Genomic DNA, 26,933 nt, shown 5'->3' with positions numbered 1-26,933 from the left:
CTCTGTGCTGTGTTTGTGTGGCTGCTTTCGTATGTCAGTGCATGGTGAGTGCGTTCACTGCATTGAGGATTTATTTTATCTCTTCTTTTCAACACCATTCATACAAATCATTTTTTACAGAACGTTTAAAGAAATATTATTATTAGGAGTTTGTTGTTATTGTTTAGTAGCCACAAGAAGTGGTTAGCATAGACTCAATCCTGTTGTTTGTGTGTCTGTGTGAGTGTATGGGGGAGGGGGTGGTGTGGTCACTCCTCCCGTGACCGGCCACCTGCAGTTTTGCTATGGCCCAAGGGTATCCGTTCATGAGAGGGACTGCTGTACCAAGTGCAGTATCTATATATCAATATGTCAAATATGCTTTTTGTATTTTCAGTATATCCCACTTTGCTGACATGTACTCCACCAAGCTGGGAATCAAGAAAGAAGTACTTCAGAAAACTCTGTGGGGAGACTTCTACATCAACACCAAGGCAAAACGCATTCTGAAGGGGGCACAGGTAAATGGGAATAAAAAGCTGACACATTTTTCACACTTTTCAACAGTCAAAGACAAAGTTAATTCTCCTTTTGATGTTCAGAAAAGTGTGTGTTTTTGCTTAATAATAGGTTTTCTCTCCTGCACAAAATCTAACATTGTTTATATAGATCCGGGTCGGAGGGAAACATTGAAAGCTGGAAAAAAATAACTACCACACCTAGTGGTCGGAAGGATGATGCAAATAGGAGAAGGGGGTGGTATGCATGAGAAAATGGCCAAGAGGGTGGGAACCTCGGTCGGATTGGTTGAAATGTTAAAAAAATTTCAATTTCAACCATTCCTTCTTTGTGCTTTGTTCCCACCCAATTGAGCACATTTTCGTGCACACCACCCCAAATGCCCAGTTGACGCTCTCAGGCTGTGCATTTGAAAGCCGTCTTCTTTTGGGGTAGGATCAGGGGCTGAAAGAGTCTGTGTGTTTGAACGTGGCCACTGAAAATATTTTCCAACTGTTTTTTAAAAACTATTTTTCATGTCATTCCAAGAATCAAAAAACAAGAAAGGCAGGTTGTTGGAACGTTTGTTCTTATGTCATTCCAAGGTTTAGTGGGACATAGCACTTGACAATTCTTGACTGCCAGCAGTAATGACCAAATGGTTTGTGTGTTTTATACATCAACGATTTGTAAAACAATAGAAAAAACACAACAGGAAACAGTGTCTTGGTATTTCTTTACCAACTATTTGTCACAAATCCCAAAACAGACAGACTGCTAACGTTCCAAAATTCAGAATAAAAATCCAAGAATTATAGGTTATTGGAACGTTTATTGTTAAACAAAACGTTACATTTACGTTAAATGTTACGTTTTGTTAACAATAAACGTTCCATTAACCTACAATTCTTGTTTTTTACTTCAACATTTTGTCAGTATTTGATAGATGACTATCAACCATTTTTGTAAGACTTTGTAATGTTTTTGCTTTCAGTCCAAAGGAAAGAACCCACTGTTCGTACAGCTTGTGCTGAACAACATCTGGGCAGTGTATGAGGCCATTGTCATCAAAAGGTAATTTAACGGAGTTTCAGCTTCACAGGTGGAGTTGAGATCTACGTTGTTTGTTTATGCATTCAGATATAGTGAGATTGCTCTGTATATCTTTTGCAATGTGGATTTTCTTTTTCACTTGTATTTGTGTGTCCACATGCTACACTTGTGGGTCTGAATAATTTTCCTTTTTGGTTTGTTTCGTGTTTTATTTTGTATTATTGTGTTTTTCCTTTTTGTTTGGTGTTTGTTGCGCCTTGCTTTGGGTTGTTTTTTTGTGGGAAAGAAACCAAAGGATTTGCATTATTTTGATGGTAAGTGCTGTTCTCATTTTATTGTTTTCCCATGCCTTGTTCATGAAAGTGAGTCTTAAACTGAGCTTGTTCCATGTCATGTGTATTAAGGGCATTAAACAAGCGATAGCATTCAGGGTCTTGATCAGATTCTTGTAGAAATGCATTTTGTAGTCATGTTATTATGGAGTCATTTTGATCTCAGTTATGACTTAAATTGCATGTTTGTGTTTTGCTCTTTTCTTACAGAGACAAGGAGATGACAGAGAAAATCATCAATTCCTTGGGATTAAAGGTTGCACCCAGAGATATGCGTCAGAATGACCCACGTGTTCAGCTGTGCGCTGTCACCTCGCAGTGGCTTCCCCTGTCAAATGCAGTTTTGTGTAAGTTCTTAAACATGACGCATACAGAGTGACCCCCCAAAATGCAACCTACACAAATGCTAATTACTTCTACATCTGTGGACCGAATTACTTCATATTTTATTTATATTAACTTCAGTTTATGTATGACCAGTGTGGCAAGTTTGTAGGTCAATTGGTTTGACTTTTGTTCACTTTCAAAAAAAAAGTTCTGATTTCGGGGATCGACTTTGCACTTTGTCTGTGGCTTTTTGGGGGGTCACCCTGTATTTATTGTAGCTTTCTATGACATAGTCTTGTTAAAGTTTGTCTAGCTTCCGGCGGTTTTGTTTTAACAACTGTTTTCTTCAAATGATGCAACTTTGAATTTCTCTTTCTTAATTTTTTTCAGTGTAGAGCGAAAGTGTACAATCTTTTGTTATTGTTTTCAGCTGTTGTAGTGGAGCAGCTCCCCTCCCCTTTACAGCTCTCTGAGGAGCGTGTGGAGCGACTGATGTGTTGTCAGAACCAACGCTTCCAGGCCTTTCCACAGCAAACACAGGCCTTAAAAACTGGTACTGCATTTACTTTCAGTTTTTGTTTGAGTACATTTTGTTTAGGGATAGCATGCAGTGACAATGACATACCAATCAGTTTTATTTCCTGCATGTGTGTGTTCGGGGAATTAAATTAAGAGTTTCTGTGTTGGGGTGTCTATACGCAGAGAATCTGTAGAGATGGTTGATTATAGTCATTCAATTTTTGAATGAAACTAGGGATGATACGGGGAGACGTTATGAGCGGTTGGGTTTTTATTTTTTTATTTGAGCTCACTTATCTTTGAAGCATACTCTTAACAGTAGGTTACCCTTAGCATGATCTGCAATGTGTTCATTCATGAGATAATTTCTTGTTCACTTCATTGAAGCTGTGATTTAGTTTGGTGTTTTCTGCAGAGTTTATGTCCTGCTCGTCTTCGGAAGAGGCTCCTGTCATAGTGTTTGTTTCAAAGATGTTTCCAGTGGATCGCAAGCTCTTGCCTAAAAACAAGCCCAAGTGAGTAACTCTGTCTTCTTCTTCTTCTTCTGTGTTCATGGACTGAAACTCCCAAGGGTTTTTATGTGTATGGCCATTTTTTCGCACCATGTCTGCAGCTATACTTCGTTTTTTGGGGGATGCGTGATCTGTGTTTTTGAGTTTCGATAACCCACCAAACTCTTACGAGGATTATTGGATCTTTTCCTTGCGCACTTGGTCTTGTGCTTGCGTGTACACATGAAGGGGGATAAGGCACTAGCAGGTCCACTAGGCTTTTGCGGCCGTCTATGTGGCATTTAAAATTGAGAAAACAGATGTGCAGTTTAAAACATTTTTGCATGCTAGCAAATCTTTTCTACCCATTCTTTTTGAGGAGAGGAAAGTCTTTTCTCTTGTTGTTGTTGTTGTTGTTGTTGTTGTTGTTGTTGTTGTTGTTGTTGTTGTTGTTGATGTTGACTCTTATGACATGGAAATTGAGACTGGTAATGGTGATCATTTCTTTTTCTGTTTCCTCATCAGACCCCTCAGTGAAGAAGAGCTACAGGAAAGAGCTCGGAGAGCACGTCAACGCTATGCTGAGACTGTTGCTCAGGCACCCTCTGACACAGGCACAGGTAGGCAATGATATTGTTAGAGAAATCTGTGATCATTTTTTGTAAAGAAGATAGAGTAGGGGGAGGGAGGGTGGGGGAGGAGGGGGGTGGCAGAATCCTGTATTCTATTTTTAGTCCAGGATATTTAGTCTATTGGTAGAGAAGGTCAAAGAGCATATGTATCACCGCGCATCAACTGAAGGTAATGGTGTTTGGGGGCCCATAAGATCATGTGGTTGTGCTCGTAGAGAAAGTCATATCAATGCAGAGGCTAAGATTACAGCAGAAAAAACACCTGAATTTATAACGCTGAAGTTCAAGATAATCCACACCAAGAACACGTCGTTGTTAAAAATGCCGAAACTGAAAGCAATATGCGAAAAGATAACAGCCGGTTTTATCTTTGAAAAAGCAAAAACAACTAAAAGAAGTAAGAGCTATTTGTCAGAAAGTTGCTGAAAGAGAAACAAGGATGCCATAGGAGATCGCTCACAAATGATGATGTGCTTGCATTTCTTGATCTCGCTCAACCGACTTTCATACTTCGGGGTTCGAACACTACACTACAAAAAAAATACTTTTCATGGTCTTGTTTGTGGCAGAGAATGTAAAGTTCGAACATTGAAGAACATTGCTGTTTGATGTACCTAGAGTGCTTCAGTAAGCACCAAACTATTGAGTTCCTGGCCAAGTTGATGCGCGATACGGCAAGTCCACGATGCATGATTCACATGTGTCTAGTTTGATGACGCACAAAGAAAATTTCGGCCCCAGTCTTCATCATGAGGTGTATTCCTAATCTGTTTTGATTGATTGATTAATTGTGTTTATTTATTTACTTATTTATTTTCTGACATTTATTTTAACAGGGAAAAGTGGGCAAGGAGGCACAGGTGATTCATCAGACGGATCTACAGCCCTTCCTGATTGCACCAAGGAAAAAGAGGAAGACACATTGCAGGGGGATCACAAATTTGTGGCTTTCGCTCGCATTTTCAGTGGTGTTGTGAAGCGTGGGCAGAAGCTCTTTGTTCTCGGGCCAAAACACAACCCTGCTACAGCTTTTCTGCAGGTATTCTGATTAGTTTTATCAGGTACTGTTGTATAAGTAGTAAGAAAACGGATCTTCAAAAATAATTGCAAGAATTAAAAACAAGAAAGCTAAGTTTAAGGAACATTAAATTGTTAACAAAACAAAACATTCGCTGGAACCTTGATCTGTTGATCTGTAAAGTGGAGGGACAGCTAGGATTCACAACAGAAACATAGGAATGAAAGTGTGATCACTAAGCATTGGAATTGGTTTCTTCAAAGAATTTTTTTCTAGAAAAAAATAAAATCACCAAGATTGATAGTCAAGTCGTTGTAATTGTGAGTGTATGAACGGTGTTTAGGGTGAGGACAAGGAGAGTGTTGCTACAAGCGCTATTGACCTGCCCAGCGGCTACCATGTGACTGCTTGTACTGTCGACGACCTCTACATGTTCATGGGACGAGAGTTGGAGGGCCTCGATTCGGTGCCAGCTGGCAACATCTTAGGTGAGCTGTGTGTGGGTGAGGGGGGGGGGGGGGGGAGGGGGAGGGGGGTGCGTTGATGTCTGTGTGCAGAGAAGTAAGACAAGATGAGATGAATTTTTATTGAGTCACTTGAGAAAAAGTGACTATGTAATCGGTCAGTGTTAGTCTGTCCGGCCGGCCGTCCGGCCGGCCGTCCGTAGACACCACCTTAACGTTGGACTTTTCTCGGAAACTATCAAAGCGATCGGGCTCATATTTTGTTTAGTCGTGACCTCCAATGACCTCTACACTTTAACGATGGTTTCGTTGACCTTTGACCTTTTTCAAGGTCACAGGTCAGCGTCAAAGGAAAAATTAGACATTTTATATCTTTGACAAAGTTCATCGGATGTGATTGAAACTTTGTAGGATTATTCTTTACATCAAAGTATTTACATCTGTAGCCTTTTACGAACGTTATCAGAAAAACAAGGGAGATAACTAGCCTTTTCTGTTCGGCAACACACAACTTAACGTTGGGCTTTTCTCGGAAACTATAAAAGTGACCGGGCTCAAATTTTATGTGAACGTGACTCATTGTGTTGTGAATAGCAATTTCTTCCTGTCCATCTGATGCCTCATATAATATTCAGAACTGCGAAAGTGACTCGATCGAGCGTTTGCTCTTCTTGTTTTCAAGGGTAATGGAAGGGGTGAAAGAGAGAGAGTCGGTGCATACATTATTATCAAAGATCATTAAACTTTTTTTTAAACAGGAATGGGTGGTTTGGAGCATCAGGTGCTGAAGTCAGCCACTATTTCTTCCACCACAGCCTGTCCTGCCTTCACTGACATGTACTTTGATGCTGCACCCATCCTGCGTGTGGCTGTAGAACCTAAAAGCCCAGGTACTACTCATGATGTTTTTTTTGCTCTCCAAACTCTTGTTCAGAGCTGACACAGTCTTTCTATTGTTGATGATTGATAATTTCATTTCTTGTTTTCATTTCATTTACAGTTACTCTATTTATTATTCCAATGCTGGGAAATTCGGGTCGCTTCCTCCCAGTGGGAAGCTAGCAGCAACAAGAGACACGGTACCCAAGTGTATGTGTATGTTTAGGTGTAATCAGCCACCTTTAGTTATGGCAGAATGACCGAGGTCCTTTATGTGCCACTGTGGTGACATGGATATCGTCTCTGCGTCTGCACATTTTGTTGACCTGTGTCTGTCCCTGCCTGGATTGGAACCCGTGACCTGAGGACCACAAGTTGAGTGCTCTGCCAACTTAGCTACCCGGCCCCCCTGATTTGACTAAGGCTAGTTTCCCATTTTTATTGGTAAAGTATGTGTAATGCTTTCAGCTGTCACAAAAGTGTTGTGAATCTTTGTGCCCTGCTGTAGATGACATGCTCTTTCGTGAAGTGTGTTGTTGTCATTATGTGTGTCATGGCAGGTGACATGCGCCAGTTTGTTTAAGGCCTGCGACTGCTGAACCAGGCAGACCCCTGTGTGTAAGTACGGTTGATGTGAAGTGTGTCATGACATGACGTGTCTCATTACAGGTGACATGGACCGGCTGATGGAGGGCCTGCGACTGCTGAACCAGGCAGACCCCTGTGTGCAGGTTCTGGTGCAGGAGACAGGGGAGCATGTCATCGTCACAGCCGGCGAGGTGCATATGCAACGCTGCATTGACGATCTCAAGGAGAGGTACTGGACTCTTTTTTGTTTGCACTTCTCAAGTATTTTCCATTATTTTCTTTATTTTCTGGGACTGGTACACCATTATGAAACACTTAATGACTTATGCACTGGTGTGGGCACAGTGACTGTATGAAGTTCTGTGTATTTCTTTGTATGACATGAAGTTTTCCATCAAGGATTAGGAAACCCTGATAAATTTGAGGTCTATTATGAAGCATTGCTCATCTTAAAAGGCATGCAGTGTGTCTGTGCAGTACTGCATATTATTCTGAAGCCAGATTGCTAGGTGTTTCAAGGTTAACATCACCAAGGAACAGGTTTGATTTTTTGCAAGCAAAGCCCAGTGACAGTGGCACTGTTCAAGAGTAAAAAAAACCAAACATGTCTTCAGGTATGCCAAGGTGGACGTGAACGTTTCCAAGCCCATCGTACCATTTCGGGAGACCATCATCCCTCGCCCTAAAATGGATCGAATGAACGAAGCCATTCAGGACCAGAACATGCTTCTCTCCAGCGGACTGCACAAAGACTTTGCCGATGACCCCGAGGTGTTGGGTAAAGGCCTGATCGAAATGCTGACCCCCAACCAGGAGTGTGTGGTGAGGATTCGAGCGGTGCCGCTGCCGGCGGGTGTGGTGGATTGCATCGGCAGACACAAGGAGGCTATCAAGATGCTTGACACTCTTTTCACCGACCTCACCACACAGTCTTCTGAAAGCATACTGGCGGCACAGGTATGCAATGTCATTGATTGTTGATGGAAGCATTCTGGTTGTTAGCCTTTCCACAATGCTGATTTGTTAACAGAAAAAAGAGCAGTTATGTTTGTTTTGGTTCACTTTTTACATTTAGTCAAGTTTTGACTAAATGTTTTAACATAGAGGGGGAATCGAGACGAGGGTCGTGGTGTATGTGTGTGTGTCTGTCTGTCTGTCTGTCTGTCTGTCTGTCTGTGCGTGTGTGTGTGTAGAGCGATTCAGACCAAACTACTGGACCGATCTTTATGAAATTTGACATGAGAGTTCCTGGGAATGATATCCCCGGACGTTTTTTTCTTTTTTTCGATAAATGTCTTTGATGACGTCATATCCGGCTTTTTGTAAAAGTTGAGGCGGCACTGTCACACCCTCATTTTTCAATCAAATTGATTGAAATTTTGGCCAAGCAATCTTCGACGAAGGCCGGACTTCGGTATTGCATTTCAGCTTGGTGGCTTAAAAATTAATTAATGACCTTGGTCATTAAAAATCTGAAAATTTAAAAAAAAAAATTTTTTTTATAAAACGATCCAATTTTACGTTCATTTTATTCTTCATCATTTTCTGATTCCAAAAACATATAAATATGTTATATTTGGATTAAAAACAAGCTCTGAAAATTAAAAATATATAAATTATGATCAAAATTAAATTTTCGAAATCAATTTAAAAACACTTTCATCTTATTCCTTGTCGGTTCCTGATTCCAAAAACATATAGATATGATATGTTTGGATTAAAAACACGCTCAGAAAGTTAAAACGAAGAGAGGTACAGAAAAGCGTGCTATTCTGCTCAGCGCAACTACTACCCCGCTCTTCTTGTCAATTTCACTGCCTTTGCCACGAGCGGTGGACTGACGATGCTACGAGTATACGGTCTTGCTGAAAAATTGCGTTGCGTTCAGTTTCATTCTGTGAGTTCGACAGCTTGACTAAATGTTGTATTTTCGCCTTACGCGACTTGTTTTTTATAAAATCAAATGATGCAGTCCTGGGATAGCTGACAAAAGCAATTTTTGACGGGAAAAAGATCATGACTGTGTAAAAGACCTGTGCAATAGTGAAGCTCTAAGGCAGAATTTATAGGCCTTTTTTCAAAACATGTTATTAATTTGTCAAAGATAAGCTATCTTACTGTATTCTGCTGAACATGCTCATGTCTGAATCTCTTTTTCAAGCAGATAAGAGATCATGTCTGTGGAGAGAGCTGCTTATTTTCTATTGCTGGATATATTTGTTCACAGATCTTTATTTGAACTGTCTTTTTTTTTTGTTCACCGAAAACAAAAAAAGTTGAATGTATCTGTCTCGTATCTTTTGCTGAGAATGTTTGTAAGCAATCTTCCTCAAAACAATCTCTTCTTTGTTGCAAAGAATGATAGCTGTTCTGAGAGTATAGCCGTCTGTCTTCTTTCTCAGAAAATGTCTGGACACGAATGCCTGTCACAGCAGTCGTTCTGTCTCTGTGTGCAGATAGCAAAAGGTGTTCTAGTGGAGCTGTCCACTGTGTACAAAGAACTACAGACCGCCTTCACGTCAGCTGGCGCTCAGTGGGCTGATGCTGTTGACCAAATATGGTCTTTTGGGCCCAAGCGCTGCGGTCCCAACATGCTGATCAACCGTGTGGAGAACTACAAGCGACTGTCCGTGTGGTCTGTGCTAGAGCATAAAGACGGCTGTGTGAATTCCCCAGGAGAAGTGAAGCAAAATGACAGCAGCATCATTGCTGGGTTTCAAATGGCCACGCAAGCCGGACCCTTGTGTGAAGAACCTATGCAGGGAGTGTGTTTTGTTATCGAACGATGGGAGGACGCCAAGTCCAAACGTTCTGACTCCTCTATTTCAAACATGAACCAAGATTCAAAAAAGGGAAGTGTGAATGAACGACAGCCTTTCAGCAACAGCACAAACGGTGCTCATACAAACAACACCACAAAAGAGGACAGTGTAAACGGCGAGGGCGGCACCAAGTGGGTGAAGAAAGGGCGAGAAGTGTTCGGACCGCTGTCAGGTCAGCTGATGTCGGTGGTGAAGGAGGGGTGTCGCAAAGCGTTCCAGACCATGCCGCAGCGACTGATGGTGGCCATGTACCACTGTGCCATCCTGGCCAGCACTGAAGTTCTAGGTGATTGTTCTTTCAATGAGAGAGAGGGAGACTGAAAAAGAGAGGGGGAGTGAGAGAGGGCAGGGAGAGGAGGGCAGGTAGTGAGAGGGAGAGAAAGGGGTTGGTGGGGGAGAGGGGGTTGACAGAAAGAGGAAGAGGGGAGGGGCAGCTGGGGGGAGAGAGAGGGAGAGATGATACAACAAGAGATGGTGTTTACCAAACTTTAACACCTTATGGACATGTAAAGAAGAAATAGTTACTTCTGAACAAAATTGATCCTGTAATCACGTGATTTAAATAAACGAATCATTTTATAATATTTGAGCAGGAGGAAGCTTTGAAATTCAGAATTAATGAGTAGTTGGTGAACAAATACACGAGGGAAATCTGCACTATGAATTTAGACAACAGTAAATGAGAGCTTTGTAAGAGCAGTCTCCTAGCATCTAAGAGGGGAGAGAGAGAAAGAAGGGGCAACAAAAGAGAAGGAAGGAGGGAGGGGGGAGAGAGAGATGGACAGAAAGAGTGGCATTAAGAGCAAGCATTGAATAAACAAACTTTTTGTGTAATACTTTTGAGTAAGAGATGAACTCAAATTTATTCACTAATTTCAAACTGTTCCATTTGTCAACAGGCAAGCTATACGCAGTGATAGGAAAGCGCAATGGGAGAGTGCTATCAGAGGAGCTGCGAGAAGGCACGCAGATGTTCAACATAGAGACGGAGATACCAGTGGTGGAAAGCTTTGGTCTGGCTGAGGAGATGCGAAAGCGAACGTCCGGTCTTGCAAGTCCCCAGTTACGCTTCAGCCACTGGGAGGTATGGTGAATAGTAACTGGTCACTACCACTGCGTTTTTACATACACTAACACACATATAATGCAAACACACATGCACATACACAGACCCACTGTCCATTTTTTATGCGTCACGCTTATAATGATAAAGAACCCACAGCGGCTTCAAAGAACATTTGATTTGGCCAACTTAAAAGCAGACTCAGAAAATGGCACTGGAAAAAGTGCTTGACGTCATTACAGAGAATAAAAGCCCACACATTTTTATAAGCAAGTAATCAAAGGTTGCTGTTCGTAAAAATGAGGAAATGCAGGTTGATAGTGCTTACAGTGGAACCCGCTTTATAAGACTACCACCAGGTCTTGAAATGTAGACCGAGAGTCTAACAATGGAGGTAACATTCACAGATGGTATCAACACAGAATCAGGAAAACTAGGGTCATAAAAGAGGGGTGATCTTAAAACAGTGTGTCTTTAGAGTGGGGTAGTGCACTTGTAAAATGAAGGCTGTTAGTGTGTATTTGTAGACAGAAAAGCCATGTAAGATGTTTTTTGAAGTGTAGATCAGAGTTCATGGTAACAGCTGTACTTAGGTGACAGCGCCGCAACCGTCTATTGTTTTCTCATGCAGACTTCTTGTTCAACAGATTCTGGACATCGACCCTTTCTGGATGCCGTCCACAGACGAGGAGTACCTGCACTTCGGGGAGAAGGGGGACAGCCAGAACCGCGCACAGGCCTACATGAACGAGGTCAGGCGGAGGAAAGGCCTCAGAGTGGACGAGAAGATTGTGGAGTTTGCAGAGAAACAGCGCACGCTGACACGCAACAAGTAGTGGACATACAGGGATCGCGTTAACGCATGTTTTTTGCATATTTGACGCGCTTTAAAATCCGCCCACGCATTTTCCCGGCGCTTATGCGTAACGCGTACGCAAAACAACTTTTATTCAAAACGGCATGCTCAGCAGCTTTCTGATAATCCTCGCTCCACGGCTATCGCCAGTTGTCTCTCTGACCGAACGCGAAAGTCCTACGCGAATCTATCAAAAGAAGAATACAGAGTGATCTCCCATATGTTGTTCACGAGCAGTGTTCGCGAGACGAAAATGATTGCAGATTGGCCGACTTAGACAGTGATCTCCGTTCTGATCTTCACAGTTATGATAAAGACATCGTTCTAAGGTCATAATAAGTCGAAATTTTGGGACTGCTGCCGGAAGGAGACCGTAATATATGGTTGCATCACTGTCAAAAAAATCGTCTGCTCCAGCGAGGGCCGAAACCAAACGGTTGATTATCACGTGACACTTATGCCATGTTTATAGTTGTTTGCACAGTAAATACATTCGCGAAAAATAGCTCACTTGAAACTGTCTAAAATAAAAATTCTTCTGTAATTTAAAAATGACAAAACACCATGAAAAATCATTATCGACGATCGCGAATCTGCTTACATCCATAACACATTACAAAAAGCTCTAAATATGTACAAAAATCGGTTTCTTTGCCAGACAAGGAAACAAAAGGCATCCTGTCAGGGAGAGTATGAGCGGAACTCATTTTGACCTGAGGTCAGGATGGCTCAGCAGCACATGGCAATACTGAATCAGACTATAGCACACGCGCGCGATTTTAGAATTTCTAGTCTGTTCTGGATCAAACATAGCACAAGCGCGCGAGTTCAAATCTAAAGTCTGTTTTGAATAAAAAAAAAATGAGGTGACGTGCTCTCGGCATAAGAGTGTCGCAAGCGACGCCGGTCGGTTTTCTGAAACAGAACATACACCCAAAATGCACTGGGCGTGTGGCGCCAAATCTAGGCCGAAAGACGCTTTCAGTTCAAGCCTGTCTTTGATTCATTCAAAACGGCATGCAGCGAAAGTTGTCCTCGTTTTTTCGCACATCGTCATGATTTAACTGTACACACGAAGTTACTCACACGAAGTGTGACGCAAAATCGGTTCTGCTTTACGCGTTTTTTGGCCGTACGCAATTTGAAAAATCCTAGCGCGATCCCTGGGACATAGTACTTCCTTGAAAGCCACAGTCCTTCTAGTGTAAACCATTTGGCTCACCATCTCGGGTCTGACCGGGCTTTTACAGGGGATAAGGCCATCCCTTCACTTGGACACATACCAAAGGTCAACAGCCTGGATGCCTTCTGTGCAAAGTGCGCACTACTTGATGAAGTAATTTCTAAACAAATTTCTAAAAAGCCACTGGTGTCAATCTACCAAATAAATTCATTAAAAAAATGTTCCTCTGCACAGGAAGCACTTTTTTGGAGTGTATGGAAGTGGGGGGATAGTCTTATCTTATGCAAAAAGCCTGGGCAGATCTAAGATAGTTAGGAGAACTGTTTTCACGAGAGGGCCTGCTGTGCCTTCCATAAGAATTCTAGCAAGCAGACTGTTACTTGCGGTGAAGGTGGTTAGGTGGCATCTGACACAATCAAAGAAAAATAATTGATTGTACATGAATTATTCTTGTGCAGTGCTCCCCTCCACGGCCTGTGAAAATCTGAGAAAATCGGGTCTGAATTTTTATTTTATTTTATAGACAGAAGATCTGAAAAAGCAGGGAAGTCCTGAATGGGGGGTACTGCTGCAGGGTGGGGGTTTGGAGGGTGGGGTTTGGACGGGGTCTCGGGGGTGGTGGTGGTGGAATTGGAGTCTTGCTATTCAAGGTTAAGATATGGCAAGTTCAAGGTGAAGTCATGTAGTTTGAACTGTGTTCATTTGGGAAGAGAATGACAACTGCCACCACCAGGGTGATCTCATCATTATCATGGCACTAGTCTGGGCTTACCTAATTTGAAAGGCATATTAGATGTATGAAATATGCTTGAGAAATGTGTGTTAATGTTTCAGGGATAAATTAGTTTACCATCGATTCATTTTCTGATAATTATGTGAAGAAATACGAAATAAGTTCCTGCAAAGTATAACAAAATTACTGTGCATTTATTTTCTGCGCCAGCCTTAACTATAGGTATTGATAATGTTTGATTGGAAACACAACAGTGTTCTACTTTATCAGTTCGCAAACAGTTCGACAACTTTCTGCACTGAGTATGAGTCTAGATGATAAAATATCTGTTCAACATAAAAGTCCAGGCAAAGCTTGAATAGCCTTTAGTTAGTTCGTTAGATATCTTATCTGTGCCACTTGCCACTGTGTATACAGGACTCATATGTACTTGTTGAAAAGAATAAAACATAATTTCTTGTTTTATATGCTCAAAACCAGCATATATTTTATTTGTTAGGTGAAAAAAGTGTCTGTATTTGTTAAATTAATTTGTGCTTGCCATTCCAGAGATTTAGACCCCAGGACGTGTAGCAAAGACATGTAACTGTATGTGTAGCTATGACGCTCCCTGTACGTGTCCGTCATCAAACTAAGCTTTAAAGTCACGCAAGTTCTACATGCCGTGTTAGCCAACATGATGTGCAAAATGGATTCCAGAGAGTGGTCGTGCTGAAGACAAATGTGTTTGATTCTAAATTGTTTCCGTTCGTACAATTTTAGCATAGTAAACCAACATGAACAGGCGAAGGGTAAGCATTAGCGGATTTCAATGTGCTGTTTTCAGTAAATACAAGGTAAATGTGGGTGAATTTGTTCGCACTGAAGAGAGAAGGAATTTCCGCACACGAATTAGTCAGAGGGAATTGTGCAATTTTCCAAATAATAGTAATTCTACGTCGCTTTCAGGTACATGTGTGTTGCGCATACACAAACCACGGCAGATAGAAGTATCAGATGTAAGTTTAGACAGGCTTTCTTTCGTTAGAGTGACTGTCTGTGAATAGATGTTCTGCTTCGCGTTGTTTAATTTTAGTTGTGGAGACTCTTGACCAAGTTTCTAGAGTGTGTGACGTCATAGCTACACGTGCAGGTACACATACAGGTACCCACCTTGGCTACATGTAGATCTCTCTATTATATCTCTCATGCATCTGTTGAATCTTTAAGTGGTCAGATTTAAAAAAAAGATGGCTTGTGTTGGTTATTGCTTTAACCCATGAAAATCTAGCCGTCTGCAGTAAATGTGTCAATCTTAACGTGTGAAGGGTTATTTGACCTGAGTATGACAATGCCTGCAAGAAATATTTTGATCGTAAATGAATGTTGGAATTGTAAAACATGAAGTTGCGTAATAAACTGTTATTCTGTTGCTTATGTGTGTATCTGATTTGTTCTCTGCCTATAACTGGCTTTTGTGTGTGTGTGTGTGTGTGTGTGTTACATTAAGTAGAAGTGCAATGCCTTTGGCAAAGTCAACCAGCCAAGGCATTACATACCCCCAGCGACATACCACACACACAAACACACTTTTATCCACGCTTTTCAACACTTGTATAATTAGGGCCATATAATTATAACGGAGTCAATAGAATAATCAGAAAAATGCCTACAACCTCCGCTCACGCGCTGACAGTCGCAAACTTGAAACTCTTGAGCGAAGCTTGCCTTCTTTTGGAGATCGCTCGTTTGCTTCTGCGGCTGCCATTGTCTGGAATTCTCTCCCTTCCTCCGTTCGCCATTCTGCTTCCAAGGACTCTTTCCGCAGTTCCCTTAAAACGCACCTTTTTCGCGAATCCTTGTAAATTGTCCTTGCCATCTTTATAGACTATTAGAGGTGAAGTTAGATTCGTTGTTTGAGTGTGTCTTTTTTGTATAGTTGCTTCAGCTTTGATTGAGCCATAGGGTTGTGTATGAAATTTGCATTTAGTCTTTCTTTTTCTTGCTGAGTGTATGTACAGTCTAGAGAGGAGACGGACATGGTGTGAGCTTGTCCAGGGGGGTATATGAACATCTCAGTGGCAGGGGGATGGAAGCACTTGCTAATGAGTGGGAGTGTGTATGCGCGTGGTGTGCACGAGGATGTATGCACGTGAGTGATATTTGTAAATGTGTATTATGATAATATCATCTTTGTATTTATATTATTGAAATTGTTATATCTCGATGTACAGCGCTAAGAGCATAGTTAAATTTGTGAAGCGGCGCTATATAAGCTATCTTTATTATTATTATTATTATTACCAGCCAATCAGCAGAAGCATTGAAATTGTTAGAGCGAAGGCAAGAAAAACATGCCAGTGCCAACACGAACAAAGACAACCCTTGGGCGAAACTTCAAAATAACAATAACATCATTGCTTGCCATAGGGCATTCTTGTACAATGACATTAGTCCTATGTGTGTGTGTATGTGTTGGTGCGGTTTAAATTTTGTTTGCCGCATTAATAAGAACATTTCCAACAATAAGTTGGTCATCGTAAATGTCTTTTTGGAAATTGCCCAAAAGTTGGCTTACCAATTTATTTTTTTCTTTACTTGAAAGTAGAATACGCAAATGAGGTTAAAGGCAACATTTCTGTCGCAAATCCATGCACCACATCTGTAGGCCGACGCACAGTGGCGGTATATCAGAATAAAGGAAAAGCAAATTTTAAGCAAAAACACCAACAACAACAACAAAACAAAACAAAAACAAAAAATCAACAGGAACACACACACAATTATACGAAAGGCTTAAGTATAGAACAAATAGTTACACAAAGACAAATTCTTCATTTCGCTTTCGTCTTCTTTTGGTTTTATTATTGTTTCCTTCAAAACTGGAGAATTTGAACGAAGCAGGGGAGGGGAGGGGGAATTGAGTAGAGAGGTCCATCCGTGCCATTTTTTCATACTTCCTTGTGCCTGTTTTTCTTTTTCTTTTTTCGTTGTCATCGTTGCTGTTGTAATTGATGTTGTCGTTGTTTTGGGATCACATAGTTTACTGGTAAGGACCTGTAAGTAAAACAAAAATAAACAATGTGGTTCGAGGGAGTGACATTTGGAGTTACAGTACTATATAGTATATGATACTTGTTGACATTTTGTTTAAAATGTGTTTCTATATATACATGTAGCTTTTTTGGTCAAAAGGTGAAGAGTCTTACTTCTGTCATCCACATTTGAAGACAAACACACACACGACCTTTTGGATGTATTTCAAAAGTAACATACTTGCACTTAGGGTTTGAGACCTACAGTGTCACGCCAGAAGCATAACTTTCGGAAAAGAAATAGGTGCTTCTCTCCGGGATAAAATCTTTACAACGCCAGAGAATATTAAACGATTTCCGAACATCATCTATTGTGCTCAGATCCATTGATGCCGTTGTAAGTACTGCAGGTACTGTAAGTATAAGGCTCTGTGCATTAGCTAAAAACTCATGTGGTGGTCAATCGTATCTACTCACATCTTTGTTGTGAGTACTGTGAGTATGAGGAGCTTTGTCTCAACTAACAAGCCATGCAGTGGGTTCTGTAGATTGTAGATTCTGTAGATTTTCATCCACACATGGAGCATATTCAAATGAACCATGGCGTTTGTGTCGTAATTGAGGTAACGTGAATTTCCTCACAAGTTTGTATTTATACATGTAACTTAAAAGCACAACATTGAAAGTACCACAGGCATAACATGTTCCCAAACGGTCACATGAACACCAAATCGTTATACTGTGAAATACCCAGATAGCGATTAAGACAGTGAATGTCTGTAAGCCACTGTGTGTGATGACGACTGGGCTTTCCATTATTGAATGGTCAGTTTACCGCGAAACAGCCTGGAGTAGTGTCCGCTGGTTGGTGGTCTCCAGGGTGTCAGAGGTGGACAGTGAGATGTCACCGGGTGATAATCAGACACCTGACCACACAATCATAAGGGACATAGATTAAAGGTGCATATACTACTGAACCGAAGTTGTACAATTCTGAAAATAACAGAATATTTGTGTATGGAACGATTAACCTAAGAAACTTTTTTTTTTAACTTAACTATATCTGCGCACAATAATGTGATGAAGCAGCTCTACTTGTAAACCACTCATTAGTTTTGTGCTGCTTATAGAGCGCAATGCCAGTAATGATATAGAACGATTTTTCTGAAGCTATATTGTGAATGTCAAGCTTACTCACCGTGACGGTGTGCCCCAGGTCATTGAGACCCTGTGTGTAGAGAGGAACACCCGTGGTGGCCAGTAACACGTTGTAGTCAGCACGGTCACCCATCAGGGGGTCACTCAGCGACACCAACACCTGTTAGTCAGACACAAATGATACCCCCAAAATAACTAAAAACTAATGCCATTTTCGTAGGCTTCAGGCAGAGCATGATATACAACATAAATAACAAAGTTGGGGTTAAACTAGACATTACTCTCCAGGGAAAGTATACTGAAGAAAAGTGACAGGTAAGCCGTTATTTTAATACTGACTGAGTTTGAGCCAAATCCATGCATAGTTAAAAGGGGGTGTTTCCAAAGTTCATGCAAGTACATATTCTCAACTCCTTTGAGAAGATAGCAGAACATTCTTGACCTTATATTGTCCTCGAGGCACGTGCGTGAGATGGACGCTTGAAGCCACAGTGTGTGTGTAGCCATGCTGCCAGTCCCTCACGTCCACACCCGTCACTTGGGCTGCGTAGTGCTGACTGCTGCTGTAACATGCACACCTTGTACTGACTGCTGTAACATGCACATCTTGTACTGACTGCTGCTGTAACATGCACACCTTGTACTGACTGCTGCTGTAACATGCACACCTTGTACTGACTGCTGTAACATGCACATCTTGTACTGACTGCTGCGGTAACATGCACGCCTTGTACTGACTGCTGCTGAAACATGCACACCTTGTACTGACTGCTGCTGAAACATGCACACCTGGTACTGACTGCTGCTGTAACATGCACACCTTGTACTGACTGCTGCTGTAACATGCACACCTTGTACTGACTGCTGTAACATGCACACCTTGTACTGACTGCTGCTGTAACATGCACATATTGTACTGACTGCTGTAACATGCACACCTTGTACTGACTGCTGTAACATGCACACCTTGTACTGACTGCTGCTGAAACATGCACACCTTGTACTGACTGCTGCAGAAACATGCACACCTTGTACTGACTGCTGTAACATGCACACCTTTTACTGACTGCTGTAACATGCACATCTTGTACTGACTGTTGTAACATGCACACCTTGTACTGACTGCTGTAACATGCACACCTTGTACTGACTGCTGCTGAAACATGCACACCTTGTACTGACTGCTGCTGTAACATGCACACCTTGTACTGACTGCTGCTGAAACATACACACCTTGTATTGACTGCTGCTGAAACATGCACACCTTGTATTGACTGCTGCTGAAACATGCACACCTTGTACTGACTGCTGTAACATGCACACCTTGTACTGACTGCTGTAACATGCACACCTTGTACTGACTGCTGCTGTAACATGCACATATTGTACTGACTGCTGTAACTTGCACACCTTGTACTGACTGCTGTAACATGCACACCTTGTACTGACTGCTGCTGTAACATGCACACCTTGTATTGACTGCTGCTGTAACATGCACACCTTGTACTGACTGCTGCTGAAACATGCACACCTTGTATTGACTGCTGCTGTAACATGCACACCTTGTACTGACTGCTGCTGAAACATGCACACCTTGTACTGACTGCTGCTGTAACATGCACACCTCGTACTGACTGCTGCTGTAACATGCACACCTTGTACTGACTGCTGCTGTAACATGCACACCTCGTACTGACTGCTGCTGTAACATGCACACCTTGTACTGACTGCTGCTGTAACATGCACACCGCGTACTGACTGCTGCTGAAACATGCACACCTTGTATTGACTGCTGCTGTAACATGCACACCTTGTACTGACTGCTGCTGAAACATGCACACCTTGTATTGGCTGCTGCTGAAACATGCACACCTTGTATTGACTGCTGCTGTAACATGCACACCTTGTACTGACTGCTGCTGAAACATGCACACCTTGTACTGACTGCTGTAACATGCACACCTTGTACTGACTGCTGCTGTAACATGCACATCTTGTACTGACTGCTGTAACATGCACACCTTGTACTGACTGCTGTAACATGCACACCTTGTACTGACTGCTGCTGTAACATGCACATCTTGTACTGACTGCTGTAACATGCACACCTTGTACTGACTGCTGTAACATGCACACCTTGTACTGACTGCTGCTGAAACATGCACACCTTGTACTGACTGCTGCTGTAACATGCACACCTTGTACTGACTGCTGTAACATGCACACCTTGTACTGACTGCTGTAACATGCACACCTTGTACTGACTGCTGTAACATGCACATCTTGTACTGACTGCTGTAACATGCACACCTTGTACTGACTGCTGTAACATGCACACCTTGTACTGACTGCTGTAACATGCACACCTTGTACTGACTGCTGTAACATGCACACCTTGTACTGACTGCTGTAACATGCACACCTTGTACTGACTGCTGTAACATGCACACCTTGTACTGACTGCTGAAACATGCACACCTTGTACTGACTGTTGTAACATGCACACCTTGTACTGACTGCTGCTGTAACACGCACACCTTGTACTGACTGCTGTAACATGCACACCTTGTACTGACTGCTGTAACATGCACATCTTGTACTGACTGCTGCTCAAAAATGCACACCAATAGGATCATTCTAAATGTTTCTGAACATGCACATGTTACTGATCTTTGTTGCATTTTCTTTTTTCTCCTATTTTAAAGTTTGAAGTTTCTTTTTTTTTCGTTTTTTGTCAGTTCAGACAAATGTACCCCGATGCAGGCATTATTTGTAGTACGTTTATGCAGCCCTTCGTGGGTGCAACTTTCCATTTGAAAAGCTTCGTAGAAAACACTAACATTGAATTGTCTGAACCTACCCAGAAACATTCTCGAGGATGAAGTAGAGCTTGAAATGCTTCATGGGGGCAGCATAGCCAGTGTTGTTGAACTCAAGGTGGAAACACATTGTGTCGCTCACACGGGCACTCTTCGGTAGGATCGCCTGTACACAACGAGACCTGCATCAGTACAACTTTCTTTTCAAGGAACAAGGTGCTGAAATGGCCAGATCTTTAAAGAAAGTGTCGTGAATACCCCGCGAGTAAAATGGGACATATTCAACGTCCTGGCATTTTGCTGTTTTAAACTGTGATCCACCTGAGCTGTTAACTGAGAACTTAATAGTTGCTGACCAGCACATTTTCTCTTTCAACGGGCAATGAATGGGAAGTATTTGTCCCCTTACCTTGGTGATGGTCAGCCGATAGCCAAGACGTCTGTGGACCTCGGGATAGCACCCTTCCTGTTTCCATATCTTGTACATGTCCTGGTTGTACGCTTCGTTCAGCCAGGTCCAGTGAAACATGGCCATCGTCTTGGTCGCTGTCGGACACTTGTCTCTGAATTTCGAAAAAAAGGCTGTTTTGTCTTTGAATGATAGGTACATACCTGGCAATCCTTTAACAAGTATGGTAGAAATTTTTCCAAATTATGTTAAACGCTACCTAATGTTTGTGGAAACAGCGACCTAAACACCTTGCAAGAGAAGTTATCCATCATGCATCTACCCCTGTTGCAACTGAGGCAGAGTGCTTTGCAAGTTATTTACATTTATTACACCTTAGTCAATCAATTACACGGGAAAGACAGGCCTCGTTTCGTTTTAAACAAATCAAGGTATTGATGCATGTTTACTCCTTTGTTTATTTCCCAAGTATTCTCCTATTGTTCAAGTCTAAAAAGGTTTGAAATGTGTCCTACGCTGACCTGTCGTTAGTAGTGAGCCTACAGGTTTCGCCACCGATGATGCAATAGCGGGTGTCTTTATTCAGGAAAGGGTATTCCACGGTTTTGTTTACGTAGGTTCCGACGTCATTGTCCGATGACAGGAAACAGTCGTTATGATGACCTGCAAGGGATAATCAGTGATAACTTAAAAAGTAGAATGCATCTGCATATGAAATCAAGCCGGTTTCTCTACAAAGTGATTTTTTTTAGGCGAGAATACAACGTTGATCTGAAACGCCGACGATTTGTCTGATCTTTCACACAAAAGGGTTTGACATTCCAGTAAGCGATGTTTAAGTGTTTAACTTTCGATCTTCATAAAGATAATTATTCCGACACACAATTGAAGAGGTTTGGTTTGAATCTGTGTGAAACGATTCTCTTCTGGCAGCGAAAAATTCACATTCATAAAGCTATAAATAAAACATTTCTTTCTTCCCGTGTGAACGATTGAGTTCACCACCACAGATGTGTCCGGGCTTAAACATGGGTTAAGAGCACTAACCCATTTGATCACATACCAAAATTCAACGGCCAGGCTGCATTTTGCACTGAGTGGGATTTTTCTTGCTGAAATAATTTTACATGAACAAAAATAACTAAGCATATGAATTTGGAATGAGTTCAAGTTGAAGGATGCTCTTGGGTGTTGTAAACGTCTGGACAGATCTGTGGTTTATCCTACACACGTGAGAGAGACCACTCATGAGATAACAATATCGTTCAAACCACACGTGTGTATATCATGTAAATGAGGTCGTGTCAAACTAGTCTGGTAGGGACCTGCTTTTCCACTGCTTATGATGCCAAAGTCAGCGAGACAAACGTCATTATGGCAACACTTTTGCGCATGCAGTTTCCCCTGGAGGAGTTTTTAGAACTAACACGTCACGCTACAATTTCTAAAGTGACCTTTTTTTACTTTGACGTGAAATATTGCACGATGATTTGGAAGAGATCGAGGTTCCAAAAGAAGCGTCTTCGATTTGGACGCGTCGACTGCGGGAAGTTTTGAATAAAATACACGTAAGTACAGTATGTAGGATAAACAGAATACTACATGGCTTGCTGTGTCGCACCAGATTTACACTCGTTGCTTTTTCAAATATTGAAAAGCTTTCTTTCGCTCGCAGTTCAATATTTAAAAAAGCAACTCGTGTAAATCTGGTAGGCTACGACACAACAAGCTATGTAGTATTCTCTATGTCTGACATGACGGGTGCCTTCAGTGTGTGGGATGTACCTGTTCTGGCTCTGTCACTCTGGCTCTGCACGTCCTGCAGGGTGGTGGGTGTTGTGCCCATCATGTACATCTTGTACGAGGGGTGTCTCGTCTGCACCTGACTAAGCACACGAATGCATGTAGACTTGTGAAGGAAAAGGAACACACACACACACACACACACACACACACACACACACACACACACACACACACACACACACGAGCTATACCAAAATTTAAACACAAAAATGTTTAGGTGTTTTAAAATACATCAAGTATAATAAATGACATCTGAGAACACACCAACGTTTACTAAAGCACTCTCATCTTGTTGATCAGCATTGCTTGGTCAAAAGCAAATTTGTGTTTACCAACTACTTGTATTATTTGGTTTGCAGCATTGTAAAAGACCATCATCATAAACGAGCATATCAGTGACATGAAAGTTTATCTTGCTTAAAGACTAGCATTACTGGTCTAAATAAGCATGCATCCGTCTGCATCCAGTTTTGCTCCTTTGTATGCACCCACATCACTCAGCTTTCCCGGCTAATGTTTTTATTCAACTAGCTGCATTTAAATTTGCTATCAGTCTGTAGTGTAGGTGTGTGTGTGTGTGGTGTGTTTGGGTGTGTTTTGTTTTTGTTCTTGTTTTTTTGTTTGTTCGTTTGTTTTTTATTCGGTTTTTTTTCAACCAGCTGCATTCAACATTGCTGTCTGGTGTATTTCTCCCCTTACACAGATTTGGGAGCAGCATTGAGAAGAGCCACCAAGACGTCCTTGCGATCTCTCAGGGCTTGTGGAGTCAGCAACGTCATGGGGTCGTAATACGGTGCGTGGGACCACGGGGAGGGCATTCCGAAATAGTCCGTGTAGAACCATTCCCCTGAGAGAAAAAGAACACGCAGCACACGCTAGCGTTACGTCTGTCCATCCACAATTACGATCAACACACTCACAAAAGAGCTGCCTGAACTTTGCCACATAAAACTGAAGTTAAAAAGTTGAAATAATGTTCACGTGCAGTAGATGCTTTCTGTTGTATGTTTGGCATTTGACATTCTTCGATGCAAAGCAGAGCATTGAGTCTGAAACATTTGAACTTCCTCCTACTGTCCGCTAAAGTCGGGGTAACACCCGGAAACGTGCCCCTATAATGGTTTAACCGTTTAACATGTAACATCCTGTCTATGACTTGACTGGGTCTTTTTCGGATATGAGTGAGGACATCCTACTACCTCCGTAGACGCGTACATTGAGTTCAAGGTGAAGTGTAGGCCTATACAGGGCCAGGATTATTTTTCGGGATATTCTATAACTCCAAGAACTCACTCACCCCATATTCCAATGAAGCCAGCTTCCATGGACGTGGTGATCCGTTCATACTGATGGAAAATGGGCTTCAGCTGATTTATGTGCTGTAGTACTATGTTCTTCCTGGCGTCGCCGTAGGGTGGGTGGTTATTCTGTTGACCATTCAAAAAAAGAAGAAAACAAGTCGCGTAAGGCGAAAATACAACATTTAGTCAAGTAGCTGTCGAACTCACAGAATGAAACTGAACGCAATGCCATTTTCAGCAAGACCGTATACTCGTAGCATCGTCAGTCCACCGCTCATGGCAAAGGCAGTGAAATTGACAAGAAGAGCGGGGTAGTAGTTGCGCTAAGAAGGATAGCACGCTTTTCTGTACCTCTCTTTGTTTTAACTTTCTGAGCGTGTTTTTAATCCAAACATATCATATCTATATGTTTTTGGAATCAGGAACCGACAAGGAATAAGATGAAAGTGTTTTTAAATTGATTTGGACAATTTAATTTTGATAATAATTTTTATATATTTAATTTTCAGAGCTTGTTTTTAATCCGAATATAACATATTTATATGTTTTTGGAATCAGCAAATGATGGAGAATAAGATAAACGTAAATTTGGATCGTTTTATAAATTTTTATTTTTTTTTACAATTTTCAGATTTTTAATGACCAAAGTCATTAATTAATTTTTAAGCCACCAAGCTGAAATGCAATACCGACGTCCGGGCTTCGTCGAAGATTACTTGACCAAAATTTCAACCAATTTGGTTGAAAAATGAGGGCGTGACAGTGCCGCCTCAACTTTCACGAAAAGCCGGATATGACGTCATCAAAGACATTTATCAAAAAATGAAAAAAACGTATGGGGATTTCATACCCAGGAACTCTCATGTCAAATTTCATAAAGATCGGTCCAGTAGTTTAGTCTGAATCGCTCTACACACACACACAGACACACACACACACACACACACACACACACACACACGCACACGCACGCACATACACCACGACCCTCGTTTCGATTCCCCCTCGATGTTAAAATATTTAGTCAAAACTTGACTAAATATAAAAAGATAAGATTCCCCCCTCTACGTTAAAACATTGAGTCAAAACTTGACTAAATGTAAAAAGATAAGCTTGTTCGAATTCGACTCGCTTTCTCTCTAGTAGGGTGTAGGCGTTGGTGGGGCGTAAGGGGGGTGGGGGTGGGAATAGCCGTTGTGGATAGAGTTTTTTTGGGTCATTGGGCCAAGTTGTTTTGCAAAGCAGAGAGATTGTGTGCACAAGCTGTTATTGTATGTAATTATGTTATTTGTATTTAATGGGATTGTTTTGTTCGTTCTTTTCTACTTTCTTTTTTCAACAACAACAAAAACCTAAAAGTGCAGCATTTCAGAAATGCAAATAGCAGGGTAGAAAAAGATACAGTTACAAATATAAGCAGAAAAGAAAAGGCTCACGAAAGCAAACGTGTAGCAGAAGCGCAGCACGACAGTGAAAGAGGCACTGTCTATGACGTCAAGATCGTGACGTATCTTGTTGAGGAAGTCGTCAGAGATGGGGGAGTTGAGGAAGGTGTCCAGAACGAAATGTCTCAGTACCACTGTAATACCAGTACTCTGTCGAAGGCCGTCCAGCTGCGATTTCTGCAAGCAAAATTGTCCCCGTCGGACCACATTTACACGCCGCAGAATGTACTGCCAAAACATTCAACGGGCCATCAAAAAAAATGAACTTAACATTTTAAATTTAAAGCGACAAATTGTGGATACAACTAACAAAGACAAAAACAACAACGGAATCCTTATGTTCAGCAATCTGCAGAAAATATATGGCGGTATATAAGATCAGTTTTATGAGGATTAGTATGTACCCCTAGTAGGTCCCTCTCAAATACTTAAATGTCAGTTAAAACCAGAAAATCTAAAGCAGGTACTTGAAGAAAACAAATCAAAAAACAAAAGCACCATAAGAAAATGCAAGATCTCTCAAAATATGAATAGGAGTGTGGAATTACACTGTACACAGATGATTCATGTTTCTATTGTAAACACTCACTCTTAGATTCCCACAATATAAGTGATACAACGGCATTTAAAAATGTCAATGCAAACTAAAAAAATCCTTCAAAGTGAATGAAAAACAAAAACAACAACAACAATAACACAAAAATAGTGCACGACAATACATAGAGTCAAATATTGATTACATGTAAAAACAGTAATTCTAACGCCCATACCAAATACCCCACAGGTGATTTCCTCCCGTACACTTTCGCACTCAGATTCATTTTATCAAGATGGTCAAACGGCACCTTGATTGTCATGAGAATAAAAGCTAAGACCTATTAAAACAATGCAAACGATTTTTAATGAAAAAATATTCAACGTGTGCAAGACACGCCGTAAACATTAACATTACAAGTATACCAGACATGCATTGATCACAGCTTGGTAACAATAATGTTCTACATACCGGCCCCCGTAGCGCAGTGGTTAGCGCATCGGGCTGCGGGCCGGGAGGTCGTGGGTTCGAATCCCATCAGGGGTCATGTGGGTTTTTCGGGCTACGGCTCCTACCCAGAGTGGAAGTGCTATGGTTCCTATGGGAAGGCTGGGATCACACAGCCGAGTGTCATTCACTTAACGAATGCGACTTTGAGGGTGCTCAGGTTCTGTATACCTGACCAACACGTACACCGCAGGTGCGGCAGTTCTCGGGCCTGGTTGACGCCAGGATATATTATGACAGTAAGCGTAGAGTGCTGCCCTGTCACGTAGTCTCAAAAACTAAATTGGAAATCCAAAGCATCATCATAATCATCCTCATCTCATTAATCATCCAAAATATAAATTGTCCTTGCTCTTGCTTCATGCCCGGAGCTCTCATAGTCAATGTCGTTTGTAGGGGGCATAGTAGGTAGTGGGCTGCGTCCGTTAGCTCGGGACAGACCCACCCCTTCCCGCGCAATAGCGGGCCGACCCCCTACTGAACACCGTCGAAGTGACTCAGC

General features: G+C 41.7%; 2 protein-coding genes and 1 non-coding gene across 4 annotated transcripts in view; 2 read left to right on the top strand and 1 right to left on the bottom strand.

Annotated features, from left to right (window-relative positions):
- Window positions 1–17,361, top strand: part of LOC138975166 (elongation factor-like GTPase 1) — a 27,024-nt gene extending 9,663 nt beyond the window's left edge. Inside the window, exons 10-23 of the mRNA XM_070347830.1 lie at window positions 377–500; window positions 1,472–1,551; window positions 2,073–2,209; window positions 2,620–2,742; window positions 3,124–3,223; window positions 3,725–3,819; window positions 4,668–4,870; window positions 5,193–5,337; window positions 6,072–6,203; window positions 6,862–7,009; window positions 7,395–7,737; window positions 9,237–9,888; window positions 10,502–10,686; window positions 11,313–17,361. Of these exons, the coding sequence (XP_070203931.1) occupies window positions 377–500; window positions 1,472–1,551; window positions 2,073–2,209; window positions 2,620–2,742; window positions 3,124–3,223; window positions 3,725–3,819; window positions 4,668–4,870; window positions 5,193–5,337; window positions 6,072–6,203; window positions 6,862–7,009; window positions 7,395–7,737; window positions 9,237–9,888; window positions 10,502–10,686; window positions 11,313–11,501 (2,656 nt within the window). The 3' untranslated portion in view covers window positions 11,502–17,361. The remainder of the gene's footprint in view (window positions 1–376; window positions 501–1,471; window positions 1,552–2,072; window positions 2,210–2,619; window positions 2,743–3,123; window positions 3,224–3,724; window positions 3,820–4,667; window positions 4,871–5,192; window positions 5,338–6,071; window positions 6,204–6,861; window positions 7,010–7,394; window positions 7,738–9,236; window positions 9,889–10,501; window positions 10,687–11,312) is intronic.
- The window catches only part of LOC138975178 (uncharacterized), a 12,798-nt gene continuing 2,111 nt past the window's right edge, over window positions 16,247–26,933 (bottom strand). The window contains exons 4-14 of one of the 2 annotated variants that reach the window (XM_070347841.1): window positions 25,381–25,566; window positions 23,941–24,070; window positions 23,343–23,490; window positions 22,623–22,723; window positions 21,359–21,500; window positions 20,838–20,991; window positions 20,470–20,594; window positions 18,052–18,172; window positions 17,650–17,769; window positions 17,287–17,377; window positions 16,247–16,473 (exon numbers count right to left, since the gene is read on the bottom strand). In XM_070347841.1, coding sequence (XP_070203942.1) covers window positions 16,460–16,473; window positions 17,287–17,377; window positions 17,650–17,769; window positions 18,052–18,172; window positions 20,470–20,594; window positions 20,838–20,991; window positions 21,359–21,500; window positions 22,623–22,723; window positions 23,343–23,490; window positions 23,941–24,070; window positions 25,381–25,566 — 1,332 coding nt within the window. In that variant the 3' untranslated portion in view covers window positions 16,247–16,459. The remainder of the gene's footprint in view (window positions 16,474–17,286; window positions 17,378–17,649; window positions 17,770–18,051; window positions 18,173–20,469; window positions 20,595–20,837; window positions 20,992–21,358; window positions 21,501–22,622; window positions 22,724–23,342; window positions 23,491–23,940; window positions 24,071–25,380; window positions 25,567–26,933) is intronic. The other variant, XM_070347847.1, reaches the window with a different exon arrangement.
- On the top strand, window positions 26,398–26,471 carry Trnar-gcg (transfer RNA arginine (anticodon GCG)). Its single transcript has one exon. It is a non-coding gene; the product is annotated as a tRNA-Arg (tRNA).

The sequence above is a fragment of the Littorina saxatilis genome, linkage group LG1, assembly GCF_037325665.1.
Source record: "Littorina saxatilis isolate snail1 linkage group LG1, US_GU_Lsax_2.0, whole genome shotgun sequence".
NCBI lineage: Eukaryota > Metazoa > Mollusca > Gastropoda > Littorinimorpha > Littorinidae > Littorina > Littorina saxatilis.
This window is presented reverse-complemented; position numbering and strand designations above follow the sequence as displayed.